Source organism: Echeneis naucrates, chromosome 14 (genome assembly GCF_900963305.1).
Source record: "Echeneis naucrates chromosome 14, fEcheNa1.1, whole genome shotgun sequence".
Taxonomy (NCBI): domain Eukaryota; kingdom Metazoa; phylum Chordata; class Actinopteri; order Carangiformes; family Echeneidae; genus Echeneis; species Echeneis naucrates.
In genome coordinates, this window is record NC_042524.1 from 11,796,241 (window position 1) to 11,819,259 (window position 23,019).

Sequence of the window (23,019 nt, forward strand, 5' to 3'; positions counted from 1 at the left end):
AGCTAAAAAGACACACAGAAAACCAGACGAAATCTCAGCAATCTCATCCATCTCCTCTCACCAGCATTTGTTTTGTTTTTTGTTTTTCACTGTTATGTACTTTGATAAAACGGGTCCATGTGTTTGTACTGTGTGCAAAATAACATGAGTATATCCAGATGTGTGCGTGTGTGAGATTATAGTTGATGATGTGTACGCAGATCAACATCATCTGATTGGTCCAGCCACACATCTATCGCCCCTTGATCCTCCAAACATCTGACTTCATTTAATCTGTGGAGATGACAGAATGGCAGTGTTCGTGCTTTAATCTATCTGTACGCTGCTCTCATTGCTGTCATGACGATGCCTAATGCTGTAACCAAGCTTTGGGTGTTTGGTTTATGATTGGCAGTCACTTGTTGTGGCCTCATTTCTCCAACGAGTGTTATTTCCCCATATTCATCCTGCTTCTCTTATCCAGGTGGATTTATTTTCAAGCAGTGGAAGAGGAGGTTTCTGCTGCTCACAGCTGAAGGCAGCCTCCTTGTGTGCCATTATGAATCATCCCCACCTGACCAACTCGTGCTGTTGCAAAGCGGCTGTGAGGCAATTGTGGAAGGCAAGGATATCCTTGATCTGCCTAAATTACCGTCAGGCAGCTGCAGGGATTGCTGCTTTGCTCTGATCCTCCCCCAGCATAAATACCTGCTGCTGCTGGCTGAAACCACTGCAGACTGCAGGTCTGACGGTCACTAAGTTTCCTGTTGAATGATTTTGACATGTTCTCACAGATGGATATAGTTTATGAATCTAAAGTTATAAATAACGTTTTGTAATGCAATTTTACAGCCCTGCCAAAGGTATTTGGAGACATTTTTTTTTTTTTTTATGTAAAGACTACACTAAATGTTAAGCAACTTCCTACAGTCGGTAAACTTAGCTGTGCAGTTAGAGGAAGCAGTTGGCCAGTTCTTAGTAAGGTGAGTAACTTATAAATTCGCTCCTTAAAATAATTACATGTCTCTGGGAAAAAAAGGTTTAGTCTTGCACTTTGACTGCTCTTTTCAAATTATTTTTCCCATGATCTCAGCGTGAAAGCAGATAGCATTGCGGATAGCACCCAAATGTCTAGTGTAGCTGGTATGGGCCTGAGAAGCACAGCACATTCCGTTCCAGGAACCAGTAGTTCCTGTTCTGTCACTGCCACACAGTCAATTAGGTGTATTCCTGAATGTATGATGTTTATAACAGAATCACTTTCCTCACTTTTCAGTCAATGGCTAAATATGCTGAAAAAAGTGAAAACGGTGAGTTAAGAAGACAAATTTACCAATAGTATCAATTTGGATAAGTAGTTTAGCTTTTAACCTATAATCTTATATTATTTCTTACAGAGTCTTTCATCAGCTCTGAGTCCTTGTAAGAGGCATCAAGTACCATCACCACACATCAGTCAGTCAGTCCATGATCTGTTACCTGAGCAAACCCTTGACAAAGATTCAGCAACTCCATCTGTTACTGACAGGGAGACCTCTTCACCAGTGACATGTCTGAATCCAACAGGACAGAGTTCTCCCCGTACAAAGTATAACAAGGGAAGTGTGCATTCAGTGGGATGCCTGCGCCATGGCAGTATCCCAAATGCCGAGGCGGTGAGGGCAGTTTACCTGCTGATGGGAGGGGCTGCAGCTTCCTCTGCTATGGGTTATGTTGGTGCATGCTCTTCTTCTAATCTGGAAGCCAAAGCTCCCAACCTTCCCATCAACACGGATATCTCTGGAACATATCACACCTGCAGCCCAGCACTGGAGGCGCCAAACTTCAACAGCTTTGACTTTGAGGTGGCAGACTCAGATTTTGATGGTTTTGATTGTGGTGGGTTTACTTTCTGACAATGTGATGCTTGAAGGCTACTGTATGAAAATAGTTCCTCTAGTGATACAGAAAAAAACAGAACATTTAATACAATGACAGAACTATCTTAAAGGCTGAAGTCAACATCATCTATGAGACACGCCACCTTTAAAAGATTAAAAAGTAGACTTGGAGCAAACAGTTGCCTTCACAGTAGCCGTACATTAGGGCATCATCATCAGTCATTTGTATATAGCAAAGTACCATAATGTCAACAGGTTACAGGTCTGTTTTTGTTTCCTTGGGGACATGTCTGCTTATATAGCTGCTAAATGCTGGATCATGTGCACCACTTAGTTTGTACATGTTTGTGTTATTTAGTGCTGAGCATATCCTGTGTAATGGGTTTTTTAATATTTATCACCAAAAATCTGCTTGCTATGACTGAAAATGATGACAGAAGTGAAAGGAAATCCCAAAGGCCAGACACCTAAAGGATAAGAAGTTACTTCCTCTTAACTAACTAGCTAATGCAAGAGTGGAGCTTCAAATTCAATAAACATTTCTCTGTAGATTCATCCATACAAGCAACCACCTCAACAATGTTTTTATGTATAAAAATAATGATTGAATTCACTTTAAACACACAACTGACCCTGTTGTTCTAACTGTGTTGTATGTTACTTGTGATTGTATTGCAATGCATTAATTTTGAATTGAAGTTCAATTCCAGTCAGATCAACTTTTGTGATGTACAGTGTTTCTTTTCAAATATCCAGCAGTTCTGTTTTCACATAGATATAAATAGAGAGTAGGCCAGAGTGACAGCACATGTCCAATGTGCTGCCCTCCTCTGTCCACAGACCTTTATAGCTGTAGTTGCAGATTCCTCTTTTGATAGAAAAACAATGTTTCTACTTTGATTTGGGGACATACTGTATTTGTAGGGGATATTGAGATGCGACCATCTTTTTCACTCCCATTGTGAACTTAAAATGTTTTATGAAAACGTTTCACTGGATTAATCCGTAATCCGTTTTCTCTTTGAAATTGCACATTTAAAATCATGGCATTATGCTTTTCTCTCCCACTATTTGGCTCCTTACATTTGTTCGCTCATTGATACCCATGCCCACTCAAATCTGGTCCGTCTCCATCCTCTTTGATGGAGACACAGACCCGCAGCCACACACGCTTCCTCCCCAGAGGGGGATTTCTCTCTCGCCCCATGTTTCCTCTCTAGTCTCCGTCGCCCCGCCTGCGCTGACCAGTGTAGCAGGTAGTGGTAACAGCAGCGGTAGCAGGGCCCTCCCTCTGTCTCTGCTCATAAATATCCACAGCCTGTCTGTTCCAGGCATGGATGAAGGCTGCACCCAGACATGGCACTGCGACATTACACCCTCGACTTCAGCCTCTCTGCGGCAGGTAAGAAGGGAGCGGTGAGCTCATCCCGGGCTCAGCCTCCGCACCGCCGGGGCTGCATGCTAGCTAGCATCGGCGGCTAACGTCAGCCTGCTAGTCTGTCATTGCCCTTCAAAAGCAGCAGAGCTGTATTGATTTGCACGAAACATGGCCGATGTGCAGGTTTGGGGCAGGAACAGGGTGAGTGGGGGGGGGGTCGTTGTTGCTGTTGAACGGTTGACCTCAGTGTGCTTTGCTCGGACATGTGTTGTTACACATGGACTTCAGTGTGCTGGGAGTCGCTGCAGCAGGCAGCAGCCCCCCCCAGCCGGCTAACAATGCCAAGGTACCTTCGACCCCTCACTCAATTCATCGCTGTCGCACAGGAAGTGGCGCGTTTTCAGCCATTTTAGTAGTTTTATCCTACAGATTTAATCTATTTATTCCAACTACCTAACGTTAGATATAATGTTAAAAATGTCCCAGCCTTGACTGCCTGCAACACTAAGCTGTTATTTACGTGCTAATCCATCGGTAATGATGAAGTGGTTATCCAGAGGGGTAAAATACAGTAACAGCACACTGTCTGGGGCCATTTTACCTGCATTATAACCACTGAGATGCTTTAGTAAATAATACGTTTAATAATGCACAGCTTTGAAAGAGTTCAAACTTCTACTGTTGCATTTTAATGCTGTTATTTTTATATATGGAGAGAATCTGAGTAGTTGATGAATAAGATTATAAGTGCAGGATACTGCTGTATTAGCATCATAACTCTTCTTACTTTGTGCTTTTCCCAGTTGACTCTGCTTCCACGGTCCCCGGCCTGCTGTCCATATTTCACGAGCAGGAAATGACAGAGACTGTTCATGATACCAATGGACATGGATACCTTGCTACTTTTGTAGGCAAGAATGGCCGGTAAGAGCAAAATGTTTCTTTGATTCACCTTTTCTTTTCTTTATTTTTTGTCTTTTGGAAATTTTAAGCTTTTTATGTTTTTCCTTGTGTTTCGATAGGAAGTGTGCTCCAGCAACTAGTGTAGATGTGATGTAAGTTCAGTGTCAGACTTCATTCAATTATTCCTCTCCTGCAGTGGAAAGCAACTCTAATATGAATGTTTGGCTCTTTTCCTAGTTGCACTGCCAACCAGCTAGTTCTTGCCGGTATTGTCACATTCCTCAACCAACTCACTAGAATGCAGTTTCCCTGAGGACATCATGCATCTCAGAACATGTGTTATGACCTCTTGTCTTAATAAAATAACACCTCATGGCTCAATCATGAAAACACGTTTGGCAAGAGAGAAAACATCTGGGAATTTTTATTTATTTTGTAAGGCAAAAATGGGCTGTGGCATAAAGGCTGGCTTGAAGAAAACCAAGAGTTAAACTGTTGCCTCAAAAATATGTCTTGTGACATTTGGGCTGTCCCACGCCTTGAATTGATACACATCACATGACCTGTCAGCCACCAATGAGTTTGTTTACACAAATATCCTATTTATGGTTTTTTTGTTTTTTTTTTATCTTAAGATCCCAGTGATGAGTTGCACATGTAGCCATCATTTCAGCAACACTGAAGTGTCTGATTAGAGACCTATGGCTGCGATGAAATGCAAACCATGAATATGGTCAAAACCAAAACAAGACTAAGTCCTGGAGTCCTGAAAATGTTCTCAGATGTGCACAAATCTCCTGCCCTGTCTTATGTTTTATAGAGGGAAAGTTTTGATCAAATGTTTGAATTTTGAAGACATTAATCCCAATTGTGCATTAATTAGTTATTACTAAAGGTGTCATTGTTAGATGAACAAACTATACTGTTAGCTGAGATGCAGTTATGCAATCTGTCATTTTTGTCGCTGTTGGATAATATCATATTTGTTGACGTCACAACATGATGAGATCCATTTCTCCACTGAGAGCAAGTCTTAGTAGTCTTTAAGATTCATATAGACTAACTCCTCAGACCTTTGGAGATAAAACAGGATAAAAAAGGAATTACTTATAGACCAGAACAGGAGGGGACCCAAGCCTAGGACTAAAACTCTCACTTCTCTTCCCTTCTTACTAGACTTTACAGCCCAAGGATTTTTTACGACTATGGTCACAAATGTGTAGTTACATGAAAACAACACATTTGTCCCCTTGGGAAAAATGCTAAAACTTCAACAGAGACCTCTCACACCATTGCTGCACTGTGATATCCATCAGCTCAGTATCTTACAAACAACTAATTATAGTCTGTCAGAGGCAACATATTAAGTCACATCTGACTGTTGGGTAGATAGAGAAGTGTAGTGGCTGTATTGATTGTTTCCGCAGTGAAAACTTGAGATTGCTCAACATTTATTTATTTATTTATTTATTTATTTAAAAGTAGGAAAGAACAAAAATTTTTTAGTCTGTCAGTTCTGGGTAAAATATTGCTTCAGTAAATTGCAGAGTTCTAATCAGTTTGCCACTCTGTGTCCATCTTTTCGCATTTACCTCCTCCTTTTAGGCTTGTTATTCTGCGTGTGCACTCCCATGGGTTGGTCACCATTGATCTGCAGTGTTATGAAGATGACAACATTGCACAACTAGACAATGTGAGTGGTATTTACTGGAAAGCCAGATAAGGCAAAAATGCTTTTAAAACTTCAAATCAGGCCTTACACAGTAATACCTGGAGACATAAAACATTTTATAAGAACATATTCATCATAATAACAGTGTGGACCCTTTTATTCTTAATAACCTTTGCATGTGTGACAACTGTTTCTTCTTAGCTTTTAAATGCACTGGAAAAGAAGCTAAAGGTCCTCTTAAATGGCAATGTAACAAGAGTCAAGAGGTAAGCATCTGGAGGCTTGTCAGTGTATGTAACGCACGTTGCATGTTGCTTTCATACTAAAGCGTAATATTGTTCACCTTTTCCCCCTGTAGGCTCCCAGCCCTCATCCGGGGGGCAAAAGTTGACCGATATTGGCCAACAGCTGATGGCAGACTGATCGAGTATGACATTGACCGAGTAGTGTACGAAGAAGATTCTGCATACCAAAACATAAAAATATTGCACTCACAGCAGTTTGGAAATATCCTAGTACTCAATGGAGATGTTAGTAAGTGTATACTGCACTATAATATGTGGGTTATTTTCCATTTTGAGTTATTTTGAGCTTGTTTATTTTGTTAGCTTCTACTATGTTACTAAGTTAATAATTTCCCCCTGCAGACTTGGCAGAGAGTGATTTGGCCTACACCCAAGCCATCATTGGTGGTGGAAAAGAGAATTATGCTGGAAAAGAGGTGCTGATACTAGGAGGAGGTGATGGAGGCATCCTTGCTGAGGTGGTCAAACAAAAGCCAAAGATGATCACCATGGTGGAGATATCCTTTATGGGTTCTGTACTGCTGGATCTTTTTCTCCTTACTTTGCCTTCAGTGGTATTTTCCCCTCTGCAATTTACCAGTTTATAAATGATGGTTCCTTAACAAAGTGCGTACATTGACCAGAAGGTGATAGACGGGTGCAGAACACACATGAGAAAGACTTGCGGCAATATCCTTGACAACCTGAAGGGAGATTGCTACCAAGTAAGTAGTGGATAAATATTGGATGGTGTATACAGGACAGGCCAAAAGTTTGGACACACCTTCTCATTCAAATGAATAAGAAAGTGTGTCCAAACTTTTGGCCTGTACTGTACCTGGTGTCATTAATCTGGTTAACAATTGACTGAAGTAGTTGAAAAAATCTTGAGAAGACAGTTGAATGGATTCTTTGTATCATGTTTTACAGATACTGGTTGAGGACTGTGTCCCTGTGCTGAAGAAGTATGTCAAAGAAGGACGGATGTTTGACTACGTAATTAATGACCTCACTGCAGTTCCAATATCTACAGAGCCGGAAGAAGGTTTAGTTTTTTGTTGTTGTTGTTCTTTTTTATATATATGTATATATGTGCCCATCAGTCTATACCTACACATAAGTCTACACATAAGCGCAAAGTGAAAAGTTTGTTTTTAGAAATTTTATCTAAAAAAAATCAAAGACTAGAGTGTCTTATTTAAATCTCTTCCAGGATCTAAGAACTTTGTGAAGCCACTGTATATTTTTGACAATCTGAGGTTCTCCATAAATGCAGGAGACAGACATGGTTATTCAACCTTTGCCTGTTTGTCTGACCTGGTTTTTACAGACTCGACTTGGGAGTTCCTGCGTCTCATCTTAGATCTGTCAATAAAAGTCCTGCATCCAGCTGGGAAGTATTTCACACAGGTGACTTTCATTCTTTTCATGACTTAGTAAGATGAGTAGAAACTCTTAATACTGATATTGTTCATATATGAAACAGGAGGCGTTAACTCAGATAAGTCAAAGTTTTGATTTTTAACATTTCCCCCTACCTCCAATATGGCTCAACTCATTTTACTGAAGGAGGGAGTAAGGTGCAGTTAGACAAGTATCAGTGTGTGAGGGATGAAATTCTTCTTTGCTCTACGCTTAATGTCCATTGTTGTTGATATAAAATTCCATCTTAAATTGTTTAATAGGAATATCTTATGAGAACTCAACAAGTGGAAAGTACAACCCTCCATTTGTGGTCAAAGAAATTAACTATCTACACTATGGTGTGATATTGTTTGTGATTGTGGTCATCAGGGTAACAGCGTGAATCTGACAGAGGCACTGAGTCTGTATGAAGAACAACTGGAAAAGCTCTCCTGTCCGGTGGACTTCTCCAAAGAGGTGGTGTGTGTTCCCTCCTACTTGGAGCTGTATCCTTTTATTATTTCTAATAACTTCGGTCATGGGCACGTTTGCAAATATAAGATTCAGGTTCTGATAAACTGAATGATCCCTTTTGAATTGTCATAGTTCATATATTGTTGGATGGGCAGAGAGTAGCGCTGCACACATTAGCTGTCACATTTTTCTGTGTAGATTCCTTAATTGTCTTGTTCCAGATGGGTTTTCTACACCATATGGAAGAAGTAGAGACCTCCAGCTTTCTCCGCTTGGCTCTAACAGCAGCTGGAATGTGAATACTCTTCTTCTTCTGCTTCTGCTGTTGCCTTCAAGGTGTGCTCGGATTGAATGTGACATGAAAATTGTAGTCAACACAAAGTTTGGAAGCAAAGTAGAAGTTTCTGTCCCAACTTTAAATACTTTTAAGGTGCATTGAGAAAGGATAAAATGTCAAAACGGCATTCAAAAATCATTTGCATAAGGAAGCCTGGCACGTTCTGGCTTGTGGTGAAACCTCTTTAAAGCATTTGCTCAAACATGCTAGGCAAACAGATTTTGAAAAAGTCCTTGCAATGCTAAATTTAGTCATAATAAGGTCATGCTGTCTGTCAGGTCATAGGTCTTAGTCAAACACAGGAACTCATGCGTGAACACACACACACACATCCTCTGCCTACTTTAGTGAGCTACAGCTACATTTGTCAACAATGAGCATTCAAGCAGTCAAATTGGTATCAATAAAGGACAGATTTATTTTTCATTGAGTCTCATCTGAACGCAGCATCTTCAGGGGTACAATGGCACTTTCTTAGCCCCCTATCTATGGACCCCATCAGCTTCCTTTGATTTCTTCCTTTTTTAGTTGTGTTTTATCTTGTTTGCCATTTACTATTGTTGCAACCTATAAGTTGCATTTCATTTGATACTTGATTCGGATTGTCCATTTGCATGTACTTTGAAGAAACTGTTAGTTGTTGAAACACTGATTTGATACACTGTTTATGTGGTGTTACCCATTTTAGAACAAGTGTTTGTTCTCTTCTTTTCTTTAGGTCATTTTCCTTTTTTTTTTTTTTAATGAGCTTTTTTTTTATAAGTTATGAGCTCAGATTGTGTGATTAGGCCAATCTCTAGGCTCAGGCCAGCAGAAGTCATTTGCTTTTAAACAAAATTTTTTTTTTTTTTTATAGCCGCTCAAATATCATTTGATTCTTTCAGGTTGTATCAAGGCAATGTGATCACGCCCAGTGAGACTGAAGTGCTGAAGTCCAAATATGTTTTAAAAGGGAAATAATTCCACCACTTTTTTGCCGCCTCTGTGCCGTTGCTGTTTTTATGTCATGTTTTATTAGCACCTTGCTTTCTCCTGATATATTTAAATTTTTTTTTTAAGACTGTATTAGGTGCATGTAATGGACGTTGAATGTAGCTTGCATATTCAGTACGCAGCACGTTTACACGCGATCAACCCTGTGGGACTCAATTACATTTATTTATTCTTTATAATTTCACTAAATGCTGTTCTGTCCCACTTGCGATAATTTTGTGACCATCTAAAATTAAAATGTTTTGGGGGGGAAAAGAGACTTGACTTTTTTTTTTTTTTTTTTTTTTAGTATTTTGCAAATATCTCATTAGATTGGGAAATGAGTTGGTAGTTGAAAAGAAACAAATAAAGACTGGTACAAAGTGAATGTATGACTTCTATATAGAATATAAAATAGAAACGTAAAAAAAGTCAAGTGCCATGTATATTTTAGACTTTACATTGTCCATTTAATCATAAAATGCATAAAATAATCTTTATTGATTTACATTCTGTACAGAATAAGTATTTCACAATAAGAGCCATTATACAGTCTGTTCTGTCCTTCTCACATCCGGTTGCTCATTGGTTTCTTTGTTGCCTGTTGATTTCATTGAGTATCACATCCGTACTGGAGTCTTCACCAGCTGTGATTGTTCTGTCATCATATGGATTACCTGCAACACAGCATGACTCATTATTTCTAAAAGGTACAAGTTTAAGTGCAACATTTAACTTTACGTTTTCCATTTTGCATTTATTGCATGTTGGAATATAATTTTTTTAAATGCTTATGTTATAATAACTGTTAACAGTCTCAATCGTGTGAGCAGTCATCACGGTTGAGCTTAAACCCATCAAAAATTTGCGCAATCAATTGCGCTAATAATCTAATTGTCAATTTGTTAGGAATAACTTGACTAACTTCACTTACCAATGCCATTAATCTGTTCTGAGGAGTCACTAACAAGAAAAGTGGAACTAGATGAGTTGTTGGACTTGGACGAATGAAGAGATGTTAATCTAGTCACTGATGCCTTCTTCACAGTCTTTTGCGTTGCAGTGCGACTCCATTCTGTGGAAAGAAATTTCACAAAATAATGCTGAAATTTAACAATCATCAGCAGTTAAATGTTTCACTGGCTACCATTTTAATGAATCTAATGGCCTTGGAACAAGGTAGTCGGACACAGAATAGACAGACGTAGGTACAGGTGTCAGAAATGTAAAGGTCAGACTAGCTGGACTGATCGAGCTGTAAAATGGAAAGTGAAGATATGGAACCTGAGTTTTCTGCTAGTCTCATTCTGCCACAGCACAGGTATGTCCGCCATTGCCTTCTTACGTTCTCCTTCATCGCACAGTAGAACACAAATATAAAGAAACCTAAAAAACATGCAGAAAATGAAGATGTTTAAGTTTGGACTGTCATTTTCTCATGACATTTGTCTTTTTGTTTAGCAGTGCATTTGATCTCTGAAAGTTATTGCCTGGTTTGCATTAGTGTACCACACATGGCTATACTGGATTAATTTTGCCCAATAGCTGTGTGTTGTAGTGTGTTGTAGTGATAACACCAGCTCTGTTTGACACCTTACTATGAAACTGGGAAAAGAGCTCAAAAGTTCTGTAAAAACGAACATATCAAAACTCCCATGTTGCCGATTCAGGCTTAAATTGATCGCACTGACCTTGCAAGGAGTTGAAGATGGAAAAGAGGAACATGAATGCCAGGTTAACAGGTCCCCAGGCAAAGAAGGCAAAGCCCCAGGTGAGGCCCAGGAGGATTGTGATACCTGCCACAGTGCGTACATCCTGCATTGTGGTACGGTGCTGCGCATTGTGCGGGTTCTGCCTCTTTATCCGACACAGCTGGACCAGCACCGCAATGAATATGATGAAGTTGAAGAGAAAAATGACACAGAAATAAGCCACCACAGCCACGTAGAAGGCAATGTCATTTTTTAGCCAGCAGCTGTGAAAGAAGAGGAGAACAGAACAGAAGAAAAGGGTTAACTCATTGTTTTGTGCTTGTGTCATGTTGGATTTATATGGCAGCACATAAAACTCACAATTCATCACTGGTGCCATCTGTAAATCTTCCATAGGAGATAAGACCGTAGTTATCTTTGTCAATTGCAATGACTATAATGACCACAATCATTGGGACACCCCAGCCAACCAGTGAGAGCTTCAGCATGTAACTTGATACGTAGCTGTTAAAGACTTTGACCAGGGCCAGGTACATTTGAACAGCCTCAAGTCCCATCCAGGTGAAGGAAACTAGGAGGAAGTAATGAAGAAACCAGGCAGTGGAGATACAGAGTCCCACGGCTTCTGGGTAGAGTGCCAACCAGGCGTCCACCAGGAAGACCAGGTTCAGCAGCAGCAGGGCCGTGCACAGCTGGATCAGGATTTTGGATGGAATGTCCTTACGCAGCTTCCTGCAGGGTTCAAATGGTTTTTAGGCAGCATGGAACATCTCAGTGGACAATTCAAATAGCCTCATGTGTAAAGTGAAAAAAATACTTTAAATGAGTTAAAAAACAGACCATAACTATTACAATACAGTTTCATCTTTGGTGGCCACCTAGTGGTAGAATTCAAAAGGATGCTTCACCTCTATGCATAATTTATCTTTTGGCAATAAATACTCACCCAAAGGCCAAGTAGGTGAGGAGGGTTACAGACAGGAAGATGGCAGATATTCCACAGCCAATGAATGTGATGAAGGTCAGGATGGTGGCCAGGAGACGACTGGTTACTGGCTCCCTCGCGAGGTCCTGTCAGGAAAAAAGAAAGTAGAAGTGGTTAGAATAAGGATTCAAATTAGAATTGGATTGATAATCAGAACATTATATAATCTCCTTACCAACAGGATAGCAAAACTGGTTAAATGGTTGCAGCCACAGACAGTTTCATTGTCTGTGCTATTTTGGACAGAACAGCCGTTAGGATTCCAGCCTCCAGACTGATCTGTCAGAAGAAACCCGGACATGGTTGGTCTTATGTGATGGACAAAACAAACAAACAAACAACAACAACAACAAAAACACAGACAAAGAACGAAAATGTGGAAACTTACTATTTAATGTGAAATCCCAGAAAACACATGTAGCCACATAATTAGCCTGTAGTTTGGGAAAAGGCACAGCAGCATTGGTTTGGAATCTGTAATCGGACTTTATTGGACATTATGGGTTTTTGTTCTCTGTTAAGATTGATGGTGCTTGATAAGTGACTTACTGGAACGGGCTCTGTGTTTCTCAAGAATATTATCACATCATCCCTCAGCCCTGTGATCGACAGGTTGGCCACACTCGCTCCCAGAATCCCACTATTAAGTTTGCGTTGGCCTATGGCTTGGTCCTGCAAGGCCATTTAGAGACAACACAACTTATCATGCTTAGAATGCCTCAATGTATTTCACTTTCCTTTAAGATGCTAAATCAGTGATATAAAATTAAAACCAAAGAGAGCAATCTCTGTATCATGGTTGATTGTATCCACCTGGAACACTGTGCTCTTCTGGTAGAAATTGAACTGGACTCTGGAGGCCAGCTGCTGTTGCTCAGTGGTCAAGTCCTGTGTGAGGGAGGGGGGCAGTCTGATGGAGCCCTGAGGGATGGAGGAGTCTGTTCTCATACTCGCTAGTCTGGGATCCCCACGGACCTTCATGGGTGGACACACAAACATCAGTCTGTTAAAATTCACTGAACTGCTAATTTCTTCAAAATGGTTACATCTACAAAATGTATTCAGGGATATACACACTCAAATAAAACAGAGCTTCTGATCTAGTGCAGAGACTACATATTAATGAAATATGTAACAGGAAGTCACTAAGACATGCTTGCTTCCTGAAAGTGGTGCAAATAAAATGAAATCAAATAAACTTTATTGTCCCCTGGGGGAAGTGTAAGCAGCCATCAGCTGTCTCGCATTGCTTAAACTTGCACCACTCATACCTCGAGGTATCAAGACCAGAACTTCAGCTAGTTGGTAGGATATTTCAATAAGTAGCTCAGGGTGAACTATCAGTGTGAGGAGAATTCACTGTTACCATCTACACACACTAAAAACATTCATACAAACAATAATAAGTGCCTGTTCTGCAGGGAAACATCAAAATAGAGAAATACAGATGCATCAGTGTCGTGCCATACCTGCACATTACTGGGGTCTGAGATAGAAAAAAAGGTTTCCTCAAAGTTACTGCCATCTACTGGTTTCACAGACAAAGCCACAGCCGGGGACAAAAGGGTCTCTGCCTGTTCCTCAAGGACCAGCTTCAACCCCACAGTATCAACAATCCCTATAATCCTGGTGGGATAGGAATGAATTGGTATTGTTGGCATTCAGCTGCTTTAGTCACAGTGATGGTTCCTCCTCTGACTGCAGACCACTTCCAGGACTTTGGAGAAGTAGTAGGTTATTCATTCACAGAGTAACAGCTTTATGTTCACACTGGTCGGACAGTTTACAAAATTATCAATATAAAGGTGGTTGCAGGTCCCGGGAAAGACTACAGAATCTGATTTCTATAACACAAAACTATATGTTTGAGATCACCAGCTAAATGAACGCGTCACCTGTTGGAGGAGTCGGCCAGTGTCTCAGCTGATGCCCCCAGCAGATTACTGACAATGTTGACGGAGGTGTTTCCCAGAGCCAAGCTGACTGTCGGGCCTGACAAAAGAGCCTCCAACTGAGCCACCAGCGCTTCCACCTGGCTGGAGTTCAGCGCCGACACGTCCCTGGTCAGCTCAAGGAGAGCATTGGCTTGGCTTTCAGCTGCAGGTGACAAAATGTTATAAGGGATTGTGTGGTGATTAAGACAGCTGCACACAGCGCTGAGGTGATAACACACCTGACTGAGTGGTTGTGGTGATGTTAGCAGCAGTGGTGCTATTCAGCGGAGATGATGTTGTGTTTACGTTTGGGCTTGGTGTGGTCAGTGGGACACATTGCTCATTCAGCTCTACGATCACATGTTTGCCCTTTTGACTATAACAAAAAGGAGGGCAGGTTAAACTTTTTAGGGAGGAAAACCAAATAACATTTGGTGTGACATGCTGATCTACTGAAAAACAGTCTTGAAATAAGTTCCTATCAGAATCAAGTTAATACAGAGAATAGGAGAGAAAGAAAATCATACAAACCAGGTGAGGTTAGACACAATGTCCTCACAGAGCTCAGCCTGGCTCAGGTTCGTTTTAGACCACATGAACATCGATTCAGGACCGAGGGAATTGGTGCTGTTTGAATTTCCACATATTGCTGAGGGACATTTCAGATAAAATACAAATGAGCGCTTTTACAAGACACATTTGCAGTTTTTATTGATTTATTTGGACTGAATGAATTTTTCCCCCCACACTGGTTCATTTACAAACCTGCTCGATTCACCGGGCCATCAAAACTGATCTGTTCATTTGATTGGAACACTTTGGTCACGGCTGCCAACACACTGCAGATAGGAACTTTTCGGCCGAAATGTAAAATCACTTTGCAGCTTTCAAGAAAGAATCAGAAAATCAGTGGTAAACAGGTGTCAGTCACATATGTATCCGTAGATAAAATTATTTTGCTGTGTGAAATATAATTGGACTCACTTTGCGGTGTCATTTTCACAGTACACGTTGCCGTCCTGAAATTTCCATTGTAGTCAGAAATGCATCATTCAGTTATGTTAAAGTAACACAGTTACATGTTTTTTTGCATATAGTGGATATCACACTAGGATAAGAACAACACCCAGAAATAGTGACAAAAAGTGAATATGTTCTAAAAACGTATTTCAACAAAACATTCTGGATTTTAGACTGTATGATCATACACTGATTGTCAATTACCTTGTATTCTGCCGCAATGATCGCTAGCGGACATGAAAAACTGCAAAGCAACATTGCAAACATTGTCAACTTATTTAGTAGTTTTTAATTTCAAATTGTATGCTTGAACAATGTCATAACTCACTTTGCAGTGGATGAACAGTTTGGTGCTTGTTTGAGTTCATCTATCTGTAGATTAAAGTTTGATGGTACAAACATTCATTATTGTTACAATAATAATTAATAAGCAGAAGTTACAATTTATTATTAATTATAAACAATTAAAAACCAATACATAAATAATTTCCAAAACATAAACTTGAATTGGTTTGTATGAATGTTCTGCATGTATGAGAGCTTACCAGGGAGAGGACATGTGACTGGCTGACACTGGGATCATTAATTGATATTTGAAAAGTGTAGTAAGCATCTAAAACAAAGAAGCAAAATTAACTTAAGTTATAGGCTATATCTATTTAGATAATATCCTGGTGCTCTTGTTAGTTAGTAAAACACAAACCAATCTTATTGCAGTAACTGAAGCAGTTGCACTTGTTTTGATCTGAAACAAACCCAAAAAATGTTGCTTTAGTTTTACAGTGTGAACAGAGCCGATGCAAAATACAAAAACACAAAATAATGAACCCTCGAATGGAAAACGGTGTTTGAATTTCAAGTTCTTCTGTGATGAAATGAGTTCAGCTAACACCTTATTTTACCATTAGCATGTGTGGTGCTCACCTGGATCACAGTATGCTGAGTTGCTTTCATCTTCCACATACAGCTTTGCAGAGACGTCACTGTGGAAAAACCATATTCAACATAAATATTGTATGCAGCACCCAACTTCTTAAAGAATGGTTTCCAAAATATGAAGGCATGACTGTGTGTATTAGCCCTCAAGCTATCAGTGAATACTGCTGCATTTCATACATTAGATTTCAAAATATACTAATACGTACACTAAATAGACCACTTATTGTTAATTTGTAAATTAATTAGGGAATGAGACAACCTAAGCAAACATAAAAAAACTCCAAACAACTCACCATGATGGGCTGGTCGGACCTACATAATTGCAACTTTCCGTTGCACTGTGACACTCCTCTAGGTGGGGATCTGCTCAGTGACACAGAGGATAAATTGCATTAATGGAACCTGTTAGGTAGCTGATTGTACATCAAAAGTTGTCAGGACTTACATATTCTGTGTGCTCCTTCAGGCACCACGCTGAAGTCAGAGGAGGAGTTTTTACTGGCTGCACAGATTGTGTGCAGGATACAACATGGAGGCACCCTCTGCTTCAGCTTCATGATTATATTGCAGTTTTTCTTTTTCCTGCTGAAGGTCAGTGTTAAGAGCAGATCAATGTTTTACTCTCATTCCAGTTATTAAAAAAGAAAAGGTGTGTTTTTTACTTACTTTACGGCAGCCGTGGTGCATGAAAACTCAAGTACCTGTTAAAACACAGATCTCACTTGAATCACATGAGCCTTCTGTATGCTGTAAACCTCAGATATATTTAAATGATCACTTACTTGAAATGGCGCTGTTGTATTGAGTCTGTTAAAACAAATAGATTGAACCTACATGATTAACAAGATCAATTTAAAGCTTCTTTTCAGTAAGTGACTTTTTTAAAGAGAGTTTGTTTTCTTCCTGTAAAACAGGTGAATTTATATGCTACAGCCTTACTTGGTCTGGTATTTCATGGAGCTTATTTGCCAGACATATTTTTGAGCTTTGCTATCAAGACAAAACCAACGTGTTTGCTTTTCAGTCTTGTCAAAAACTTCATGTATAGTTGCATTTACAACACTAGAGGTCTCAGTGAGTCCTCTGAGAGCAGACTGGCAACTGCAGTGACCTGAACATAAAAATTATTCAAAGAAAAGTGATAGAAATTTGAGAGAAATCAAACCATCTCCTTTGGTTAGTTAGGGGATTAAGGGAACCTGGATGGTAGATCACAGCTGTTAGTGCAAATGTTGGTAGTGTAGCAATAGAACAACTGCTTTAAGCCAAAAATAACCACATAACTGAAATGACTGAGTCAGCTCAGACTTCCCTGTTTTCCAGGGACTGTTCCCATTTAGGGTGTCCTGGAGCTGCCAGTGCAGGAGCTGAATGATTGTGCAAGATGGCAGTAATGCTACTACTTGAATACTAGCAACCAAAAAACACCACTGAAGAAGAAGAAGAAGAAGAAGAAGAAGAAGAAGAAGAAGAAGAAGAAGAAGAAGAAGAAGAAGAAGAAGAAGAAGAAGAAGAAGAAGAAGAAGAAGAAGAAGAAGAAGAAGAAGAAGAAGAAGAAGAAGAAGAAGAAGAAGAAGAAGAAGAAGAAGAAGAAGAAGAAGAAGAAGAAGAAGAAGAAGAAGAAGAAGAAGAAGAAGAAGAAGAAGAAGAAAAAGAAAAAGTTTCAAAGGTTAGTAGTCTCCATGTTTTTGTGCCTTAAAGGTTAATGATGCTGGTAAATCTGAATTAGTTATGCTTGTTGTGGAACATAACATGACAGTTAGGGAGAGGAGGTAAAAGGCATGTGTTTCCTCCATGTGAGTACACAGCAGAAGATCAACACGTCGTCACCCTACTAACAGCGTGTAAAAAAAGTTTTTCATTCACTTTGTGTGGAAATATTTTACTGTGATACCTGTTTTGTCTCATACTGCTGTCAATTTGACGAAGTACACGCAGTTTGCCTGATAGAAAGAAAGATGGCCTCCTTGGTGGATTTTCTCCATTGTTGTTGATGTTGTTGTTGGGTAGACGCGTGTTTTGTTGGGTAGAAGTTTTTTCATCTTTTGTAGCTGCAGGTTTGATGGTGCTTTCTAATGTTGTAGGTGTTCTTTGTTTAGTTTCAGTGCTTCGTTCTAATGTTGTAGGTCCTATAGGTGTAGCTGTGGTGCTCCTATCTAATGCTGTAGGTCCTATAGGTGTAGCTGTGGTGCTCCTATCTAATGCTGTAGGTCCTATAGGTGTAGCTGTGGTGCTCCTATCTAATGTTGTAGGTCCTATAGGTGTAGCTGTGGTGCTCCTATCTAATGTTGTAGGTCCTATAGGTGTAGCTGTGGTGCTCCTATCTAATGCTGTAGGTCCTATAGGTGTAGTTGTGGTGCTCCTATCTAATGTTGTAGGTCCTATAGGTGTAGCCGTGGTGCTCCTATCTAATGCTGTAGGTGTTGTTTCTGTAGTTGTGGTGCTCATTTCTGTTGGAGTGGTAAGTGTAGTTTTGTTGTTGCTTTTGAATGTTGTTGATGTTGCCACTGTAGTTGTGTTGGTGCTGCTGACCGTCGTTGATGTTGTCGCTGTAGTTGTGTTTTGTCTGTTTACTGTTGTTGATATTGTCACTGCAGTTGTGTTGGTGCTGTTGACTGTTGTTAATGTTGTAGCTGTAGTTGCGTTGGTGCTGTTGACTGTTGTTGATGTTGAAGCTGTAGTTGTGTTGGTGCTGTTGACTGTTGTGGTAATTTCAGCTGTAGTTGTGTTGATCGTTGTTGCTGCTGTTGTCACGAGTGTTGTCTCATTTGAGGTGCTCCCAGATGTAGTTGGTGGAGAAGTCGTCGTTGGAGAAAAACACCCATCAAGATTGTTTTGAAGTATTCGGACAAGCTGAAGAGAAGAGACACAGAAGATGATCATTATATTACTTCAGGTAATCAAAGGACACACACATCATAAATCCAGCACTTTGATAAGCAACTTATCAAACCGTCTCCCAACATACCCAATCCTGAATTGCTGAGTCGTCCTCATTTGGTCCAGTGACAGTGATGTTGAGAAACCAGTGTACTGCTGAGAAGGAAGGACAAAACATAAACAGGCAGCCAGGGTTTTATATATGTAGCTGAGAGATTCATCTCAGGCCTCTCTGTTGTTCATGATACAACCATGAACCACATGTTAGAGTGTTTGAACATAAATCAGACCTTCTGTTTTAAATTTGAAATCTTTCTAGTTGAAATAACCCATTTGGCTGTTTTCACTTGTCAAGCTATGACGGATTCATCTGATTTGAAACTTAATCTGCATCTGATCTTCCCAATGAACTGTTTTTTTATATCAAGCTTAGTTAATATTTCAATTTCTGTAAGATGATGATGATGCTGCAAGTCAAGTAAATGTTTATTTATATAGCACCAAATCATCACAGGGATTATTTTAAGGCATTCCTCGAATATAATAGGTCGAGGCCATCTTTTTGTGGTTAGCTACACCTCACAACCAGCTAGATTTGTTTAGCAGACTCAGAGTCCAATTTTTCTATTGATTAAACAAAAATAAAATTATAATGCTTCCTCTTTTTTTGTACAGATGAAACCAATCAAATATTACACTTGACACTTAAAATAGTGAGCTTCAAACGAGCTCTTCTGCTCATTTTATTACCAGGCAAGAACTAACGGGCCCCTGGCTATCACTTCAATGAGAATGTTATCAATCTCGCTATCAAAGTATCAGCAAGGAAGTAAATATGCATATTTTTGAAAATGGTAACTATTTCTTTTTCCAATTACTTCCTCCATTGCTCCATCGTTCCTGTATTCCACATCACTGAGACCGGCAGCGATAACTCTACTATGCCACATATTTTGCATTTTGTAATTATTCTTCATCGGTTTTTCAGATCAGAAAACACATGGGAGGTTTGATTGAACTGATAGGTTTTCGACCACTGACATGCTACAGCAGATGGTACAACAGTTTGTACAGCATGAAATAACAAACCATTGGAACCAACTATTGAAGTTTGTCGGTGTCTGAAATGGAAATGTTTTTCACTACCTGAAGTTTCTGCTGCTGATGTAAGAGGATGAGAGGCAATGGAGATCTCGTCACAGTAAGCTTGCCCTGATGGGAAAAACAACAGTCATCAATCTGCACGGAACAGATGACAATGATGACATTAAAAAACCGTACTGGATGGTACTGGTTTTTTTCCCAAATGCACATTTGCATTTCTAAATCGTGTGCATCAATCCCACATATGACATTTTAAAGACTGATACTCTACATTGTTGCTTAAAATTCATTTAGAGCAAGTAAATAAACAAAGAAAACAAAGACATAGATATTTTTTTTCCTCTTTCACCTTTTCCCCATTTGGGGCCGCCTGAGAAAGTCAGCTCTGTGACTTGTATCATTGGTTTTAGCCACAGTTTTTACAGCGAATGCCCTTCCGGCGTGTGACCGGCGCAAGCCCACCACTGGTGTGTCTTGTGGCTGGGGTTCGATCCCGGGGTCTCTGAATGCTTTGCATGCAGCCCTACCACTAGCTACGTCCCCAGGCAAAACAGAGACATATAAAATGAATAAATAATCCAAAAGTATGGGATCGTTTCTATTTGGATGTCCCATGTTGGTGAGCAAACAATTCGACTTTTGACATTTTTCCCTGAAGAGTCAGAAACACAGGCATATGTGACAGTCATTGAATTACACTTTAATTCTCTTAGTTTGTTCCTGCTCATCATAATTTCCACCTTGTCCAAGACAGACACTGCAGCATTTTATGACATGCTATGCCGTCAGGAAACAAACAGGAATATCCGGTTCTGGTATAAATTGGAAAGGAATTAAGGATGTGTGTGTGTGTGCTTGGGTTACTTGTCTAAATGAGTGTTAACATGCCAGACACGCTATGAAAAAAAACAGAGGGCTGGATATTTAGGTTGAGATAAGGTCATCAGCTGACAGACACCTCTGCTCCTTTTATATTTTAAAAAATGTTTTGTTTTTAAAGCAGATGCGAGACTTTACCTGCCAGTAGACCGACCAATAACATCTGCAACCAATAAAGATGTCTCCCATTGGAGCAGGGCTTCTTCATTCTGTAAGGTAACAAATGAAAACTTTTTAAAGCCTTTTTGTATTATCATATTTACTAATTACTCACTGGGCTTCATTGATGTGGCCCAGTGAGTAATTATTCTTGCACCTATTGTTGTAGAAGAAAAGACTCAGAATGAGTCATGAGAAAAACTTGAGGAACAGCTCTACCCATGGTGCCCTTACTAATGATTGCTGACGTTCTTTCTGTGTTAATAGCTGCTGAAATGTCTGTTTTCTGTCAAGTCACCGTAGCGTGCGCTATCCTGCAGAATGAATCACACTTAATCAAACACTTGAATGCGTTCCTGCTAAAAGTAAAATCGGAGTTCAAAACAACAGAACAAACACATTTATTTTATCACAGACTTTGGGAACTGCAAATACTAACATATAGACAAACATATGGGGTTCTATGAACAAATATTCCAGAGGTGATATGAACCTCTGCTGCCAATATGCAATAAATGAAGTACTGTGCTGGCACATTTCATGTATTTATTTTAAAATCTACTTATTATTTACACTGAACAAAAGCCAATATATGCACTTATGAAGATTTGGTGGCACAAAAGTGCAGTATAAACAGGGTACACACATTTGTGGTCTTTCTAGGTGACTTTGTTGTGAGAGAGAAAGCAGAAGTTAATAAGAATTAGAGGCATAAGTCAGGCGGGGTTAAATCTTTGGAGACAGCAAATTAAACAACAGCTGAAGTCAACCCCTGACAAGTTAGTTTGAGCGGAGGAACCGTATTGTCTTTCCTAACAAATTCATCTTTCATTTATTCAGAGATTAGTTCAGGTCATCAGGTCATGAATCAGGTCATCAGGCGCACCCTCTTTCATGTTCTCTGATATTATCAGAAACCCATGATAACGCTTGACATATCAAATCAGACATCATCAAACACAGCAAAATAATCCAAGTCATCATCAACATCACCACCTTAACCCGAGAGAAGGGAAAAGTGTTTGCTGGTGTGAGGATCTTTCATGACTTTACCTTTCACATTGTTTAACTTCCCATTGATAAAATCCATTCAACATAAAAAAAACAAAAAAACAAAAAAGAAAGCACAAGCAGTAAATCAGCAGTAGACACATACCTGGTTATTGTTGGTGGCAGGTTGCAGTGTAGCTCCACTGGTACTTTCTCATGCAGGATCATTAGCTGCCTCATGTATCACATCCCTGAAATGTCGGTGTTATCAGGTGGAATTCACATACCTCCACTTCACCCAGAGCACAGTTCCCCTCCTGAACTAAAAACGACTATATTTCACAGCAGATCAGAAAAGACCTGACACTCCGTCATCATCAAAAATGATTATCCACTAATTTCCCTGTGAGGGAGGTTTTTGGAGGTGAGAGATTCATGTGTTTCTATTTTAGTCTGACGGTAAAGTTACGCCCCAAGGTGTGTCCTCACGCTGTGAGCGTTCCCTCTGATTGAAATGACGGTAAACAAGAGTTTCCAGATTCGCATGACGGGCAAAACAAGAGTCCTGGCATTGTGATATATACTATTACGTCAGAAGGAGTCATGCACCAGCAGAATTAAATGGTACCTGCTTTTGATAATTGTGAATGCACACACACTTGGGGAGAATGTGTTGAAGTCTGAAGAGCTTTAAATGGACACATCTGCCATCCGGCCTGTTTTAGGATTCACAACAGATTTGAATTTGATAAGTGTTTTTATGCTGGGTAGCAGCTGGTCTGTAGCATTTTTAAACATGATATATTAACATTTAAAGTACAACTTCAGACACTATAAACCTGTGAAATATAATTAATTGTATAAAAGTATTAAATATATTTTTGAGTTTCCTTTAAATGAGATCTGAAAAAAATCTGAAAGTTGTAGTTCTGTATTTGATTGCCAGAGGGAGTCCCGAGGATAAACGCCTCCGGACTCATGTGGAATTTTATCTCTGGCAGAGGGCCGGGACACAAAACTGATGGCAAAGCTCGATAGAAAAGACTGTGACGTGACTTTATAACAGTGAAGCTGAGTCTTTACCTGCATTAGACCTATCTCTCCAAAATGATGTAACTACTCCTTCAAAGTACA

The 23,019-nt window shown here is 39.8% G+C and overlaps 3 protein-coding genes across 10 annotated transcripts; 2 read left to right on the plus strand and 1 right to left on the minus strand.

Moving 5' to 3' along the window:
* Positions 1 to 714: 714 nt before the first annotated feature.
* On the plus strand, positions 715 to 2,805 carry LOC115054802 (uncharacterized). Its single transcript, XM_029520230.1, has 3 exons — positions 715 to 962; positions 1,256 to 1,289; positions 1,377 to 2,805. Exons 1-3 carry the CDS (start codon positions 889 to 891, stop codon positions 1,872 to 1,874), a joined length of 606 nt encoding a protein of 201 aa, XP_029376090.1. The 5' UTR covers positions 715 to 888; the 3' UTR covers positions 1,875 to 2,805.
* Positions 2,806 to 3,106: 301 nt separating this feature from the next.
* On the plus strand, positions 3,107 to 8,737 carry sms (spermine synthase). 2 transcript variants are annotated; one of them, XM_029520226.1, is made up of 12 exons: positions 3,107 to 3,261; positions 4,041 to 4,161; positions 4,260 to 4,292; positions 5,746 to 5,833; positions 6,014 to 6,078; positions 6,171 to 6,346; positions 6,460 to 6,614; positions 6,732 to 6,821; positions 7,027 to 7,141; positions 7,427 to 7,506; positions 7,891 to 8,006; positions 8,196 to 8,737. In XM_029520226.1, the coding sequence occupies exons 1-12, from the start codon at positions 3,216 to 3,218 to the stop codon at positions 8,224 to 8,226; spliced, it is 1,116 nt and encodes a 371-aa protein (XP_029376086.1). In that variant the 5' UTR covers positions 3,107 to 3,215; the 3' UTR covers positions 8,227 to 8,737. The 2 variants fall into 2 exon arrangements, with proteins under 2 accessions (XP_029376086.1, XP_029376087.1); XM_029520227.1 differs by lacking the exon at positions 4,260 to 4,292.
* Positions 8,738 to 9,727: 990 nt separating this feature from the next.
* LOC115054794 (adhesion G-protein coupled receptor G2-like) lies at positions 9,728 to 22,317 on the minus strand. Of its 7 annotated transcripts, XM_029520203.1 has the most exons (31): positions 22,052 to 22,317; positions 20,875 to 20,945; positions 19,900 to 19,965; positions 18,842 to 18,909; positions 18,156 to 18,726; positions 17,768 to 17,987; positions 16,656 to 16,680; positions 16,540 to 16,574; positions 16,319 to 16,458; positions 16,167 to 16,236; positions 15,859 to 15,917; positions 15,638 to 15,679; positions 15,480 to 15,547; positions 15,263 to 15,306; positions 15,139 to 15,178; positions 14,899 to 14,933; positions 14,680 to 14,798; positions 14,446 to 14,563; positions 14,154 to 14,290; positions 13,876 to 14,077; positions 13,450 to 13,606; positions 12,794 to 12,955; positions 12,530 to 12,652; positions 12,369 to 12,414; positions 12,156 to 12,259; positions 11,942 to 12,066; positions 11,356 to 11,727; positions 10,975 to 11,258; positions 10,568 to 10,669; positions 10,218 to 10,358; positions 9,728 to 9,960 (listed from the first exon to the last, which is right to left on the minus strand). In XM_029520203.1, the coding sequence occupies exons 1-31, from the start codon at positions 22,123 to 22,125 to the stop codon at positions 9,866 to 9,868; spliced, it is 3,915 nt and encodes a 1,304-aa protein (XP_029376063.1). In that variant the 5' UTR covers positions 22,126 to 22,317; the 3' UTR covers positions 9,728 to 9,865. The 7 variants fall into 7 exon arrangements, with proteins under 7 accessions (XP_029376063.1, XP_029376061.1, XP_029376060.1 ...); XM_029520201.1 differs by having other exon boundaries at positions 17,768 to 18,726; positions 18,842 to 18,906; XM_029520200.1 differs by having other exon boundaries at positions 16,319 to 16,455; positions 17,768 to 18,726.
* Positions 22,318 to 23,019: the final 702 nt, after the last annotated feature.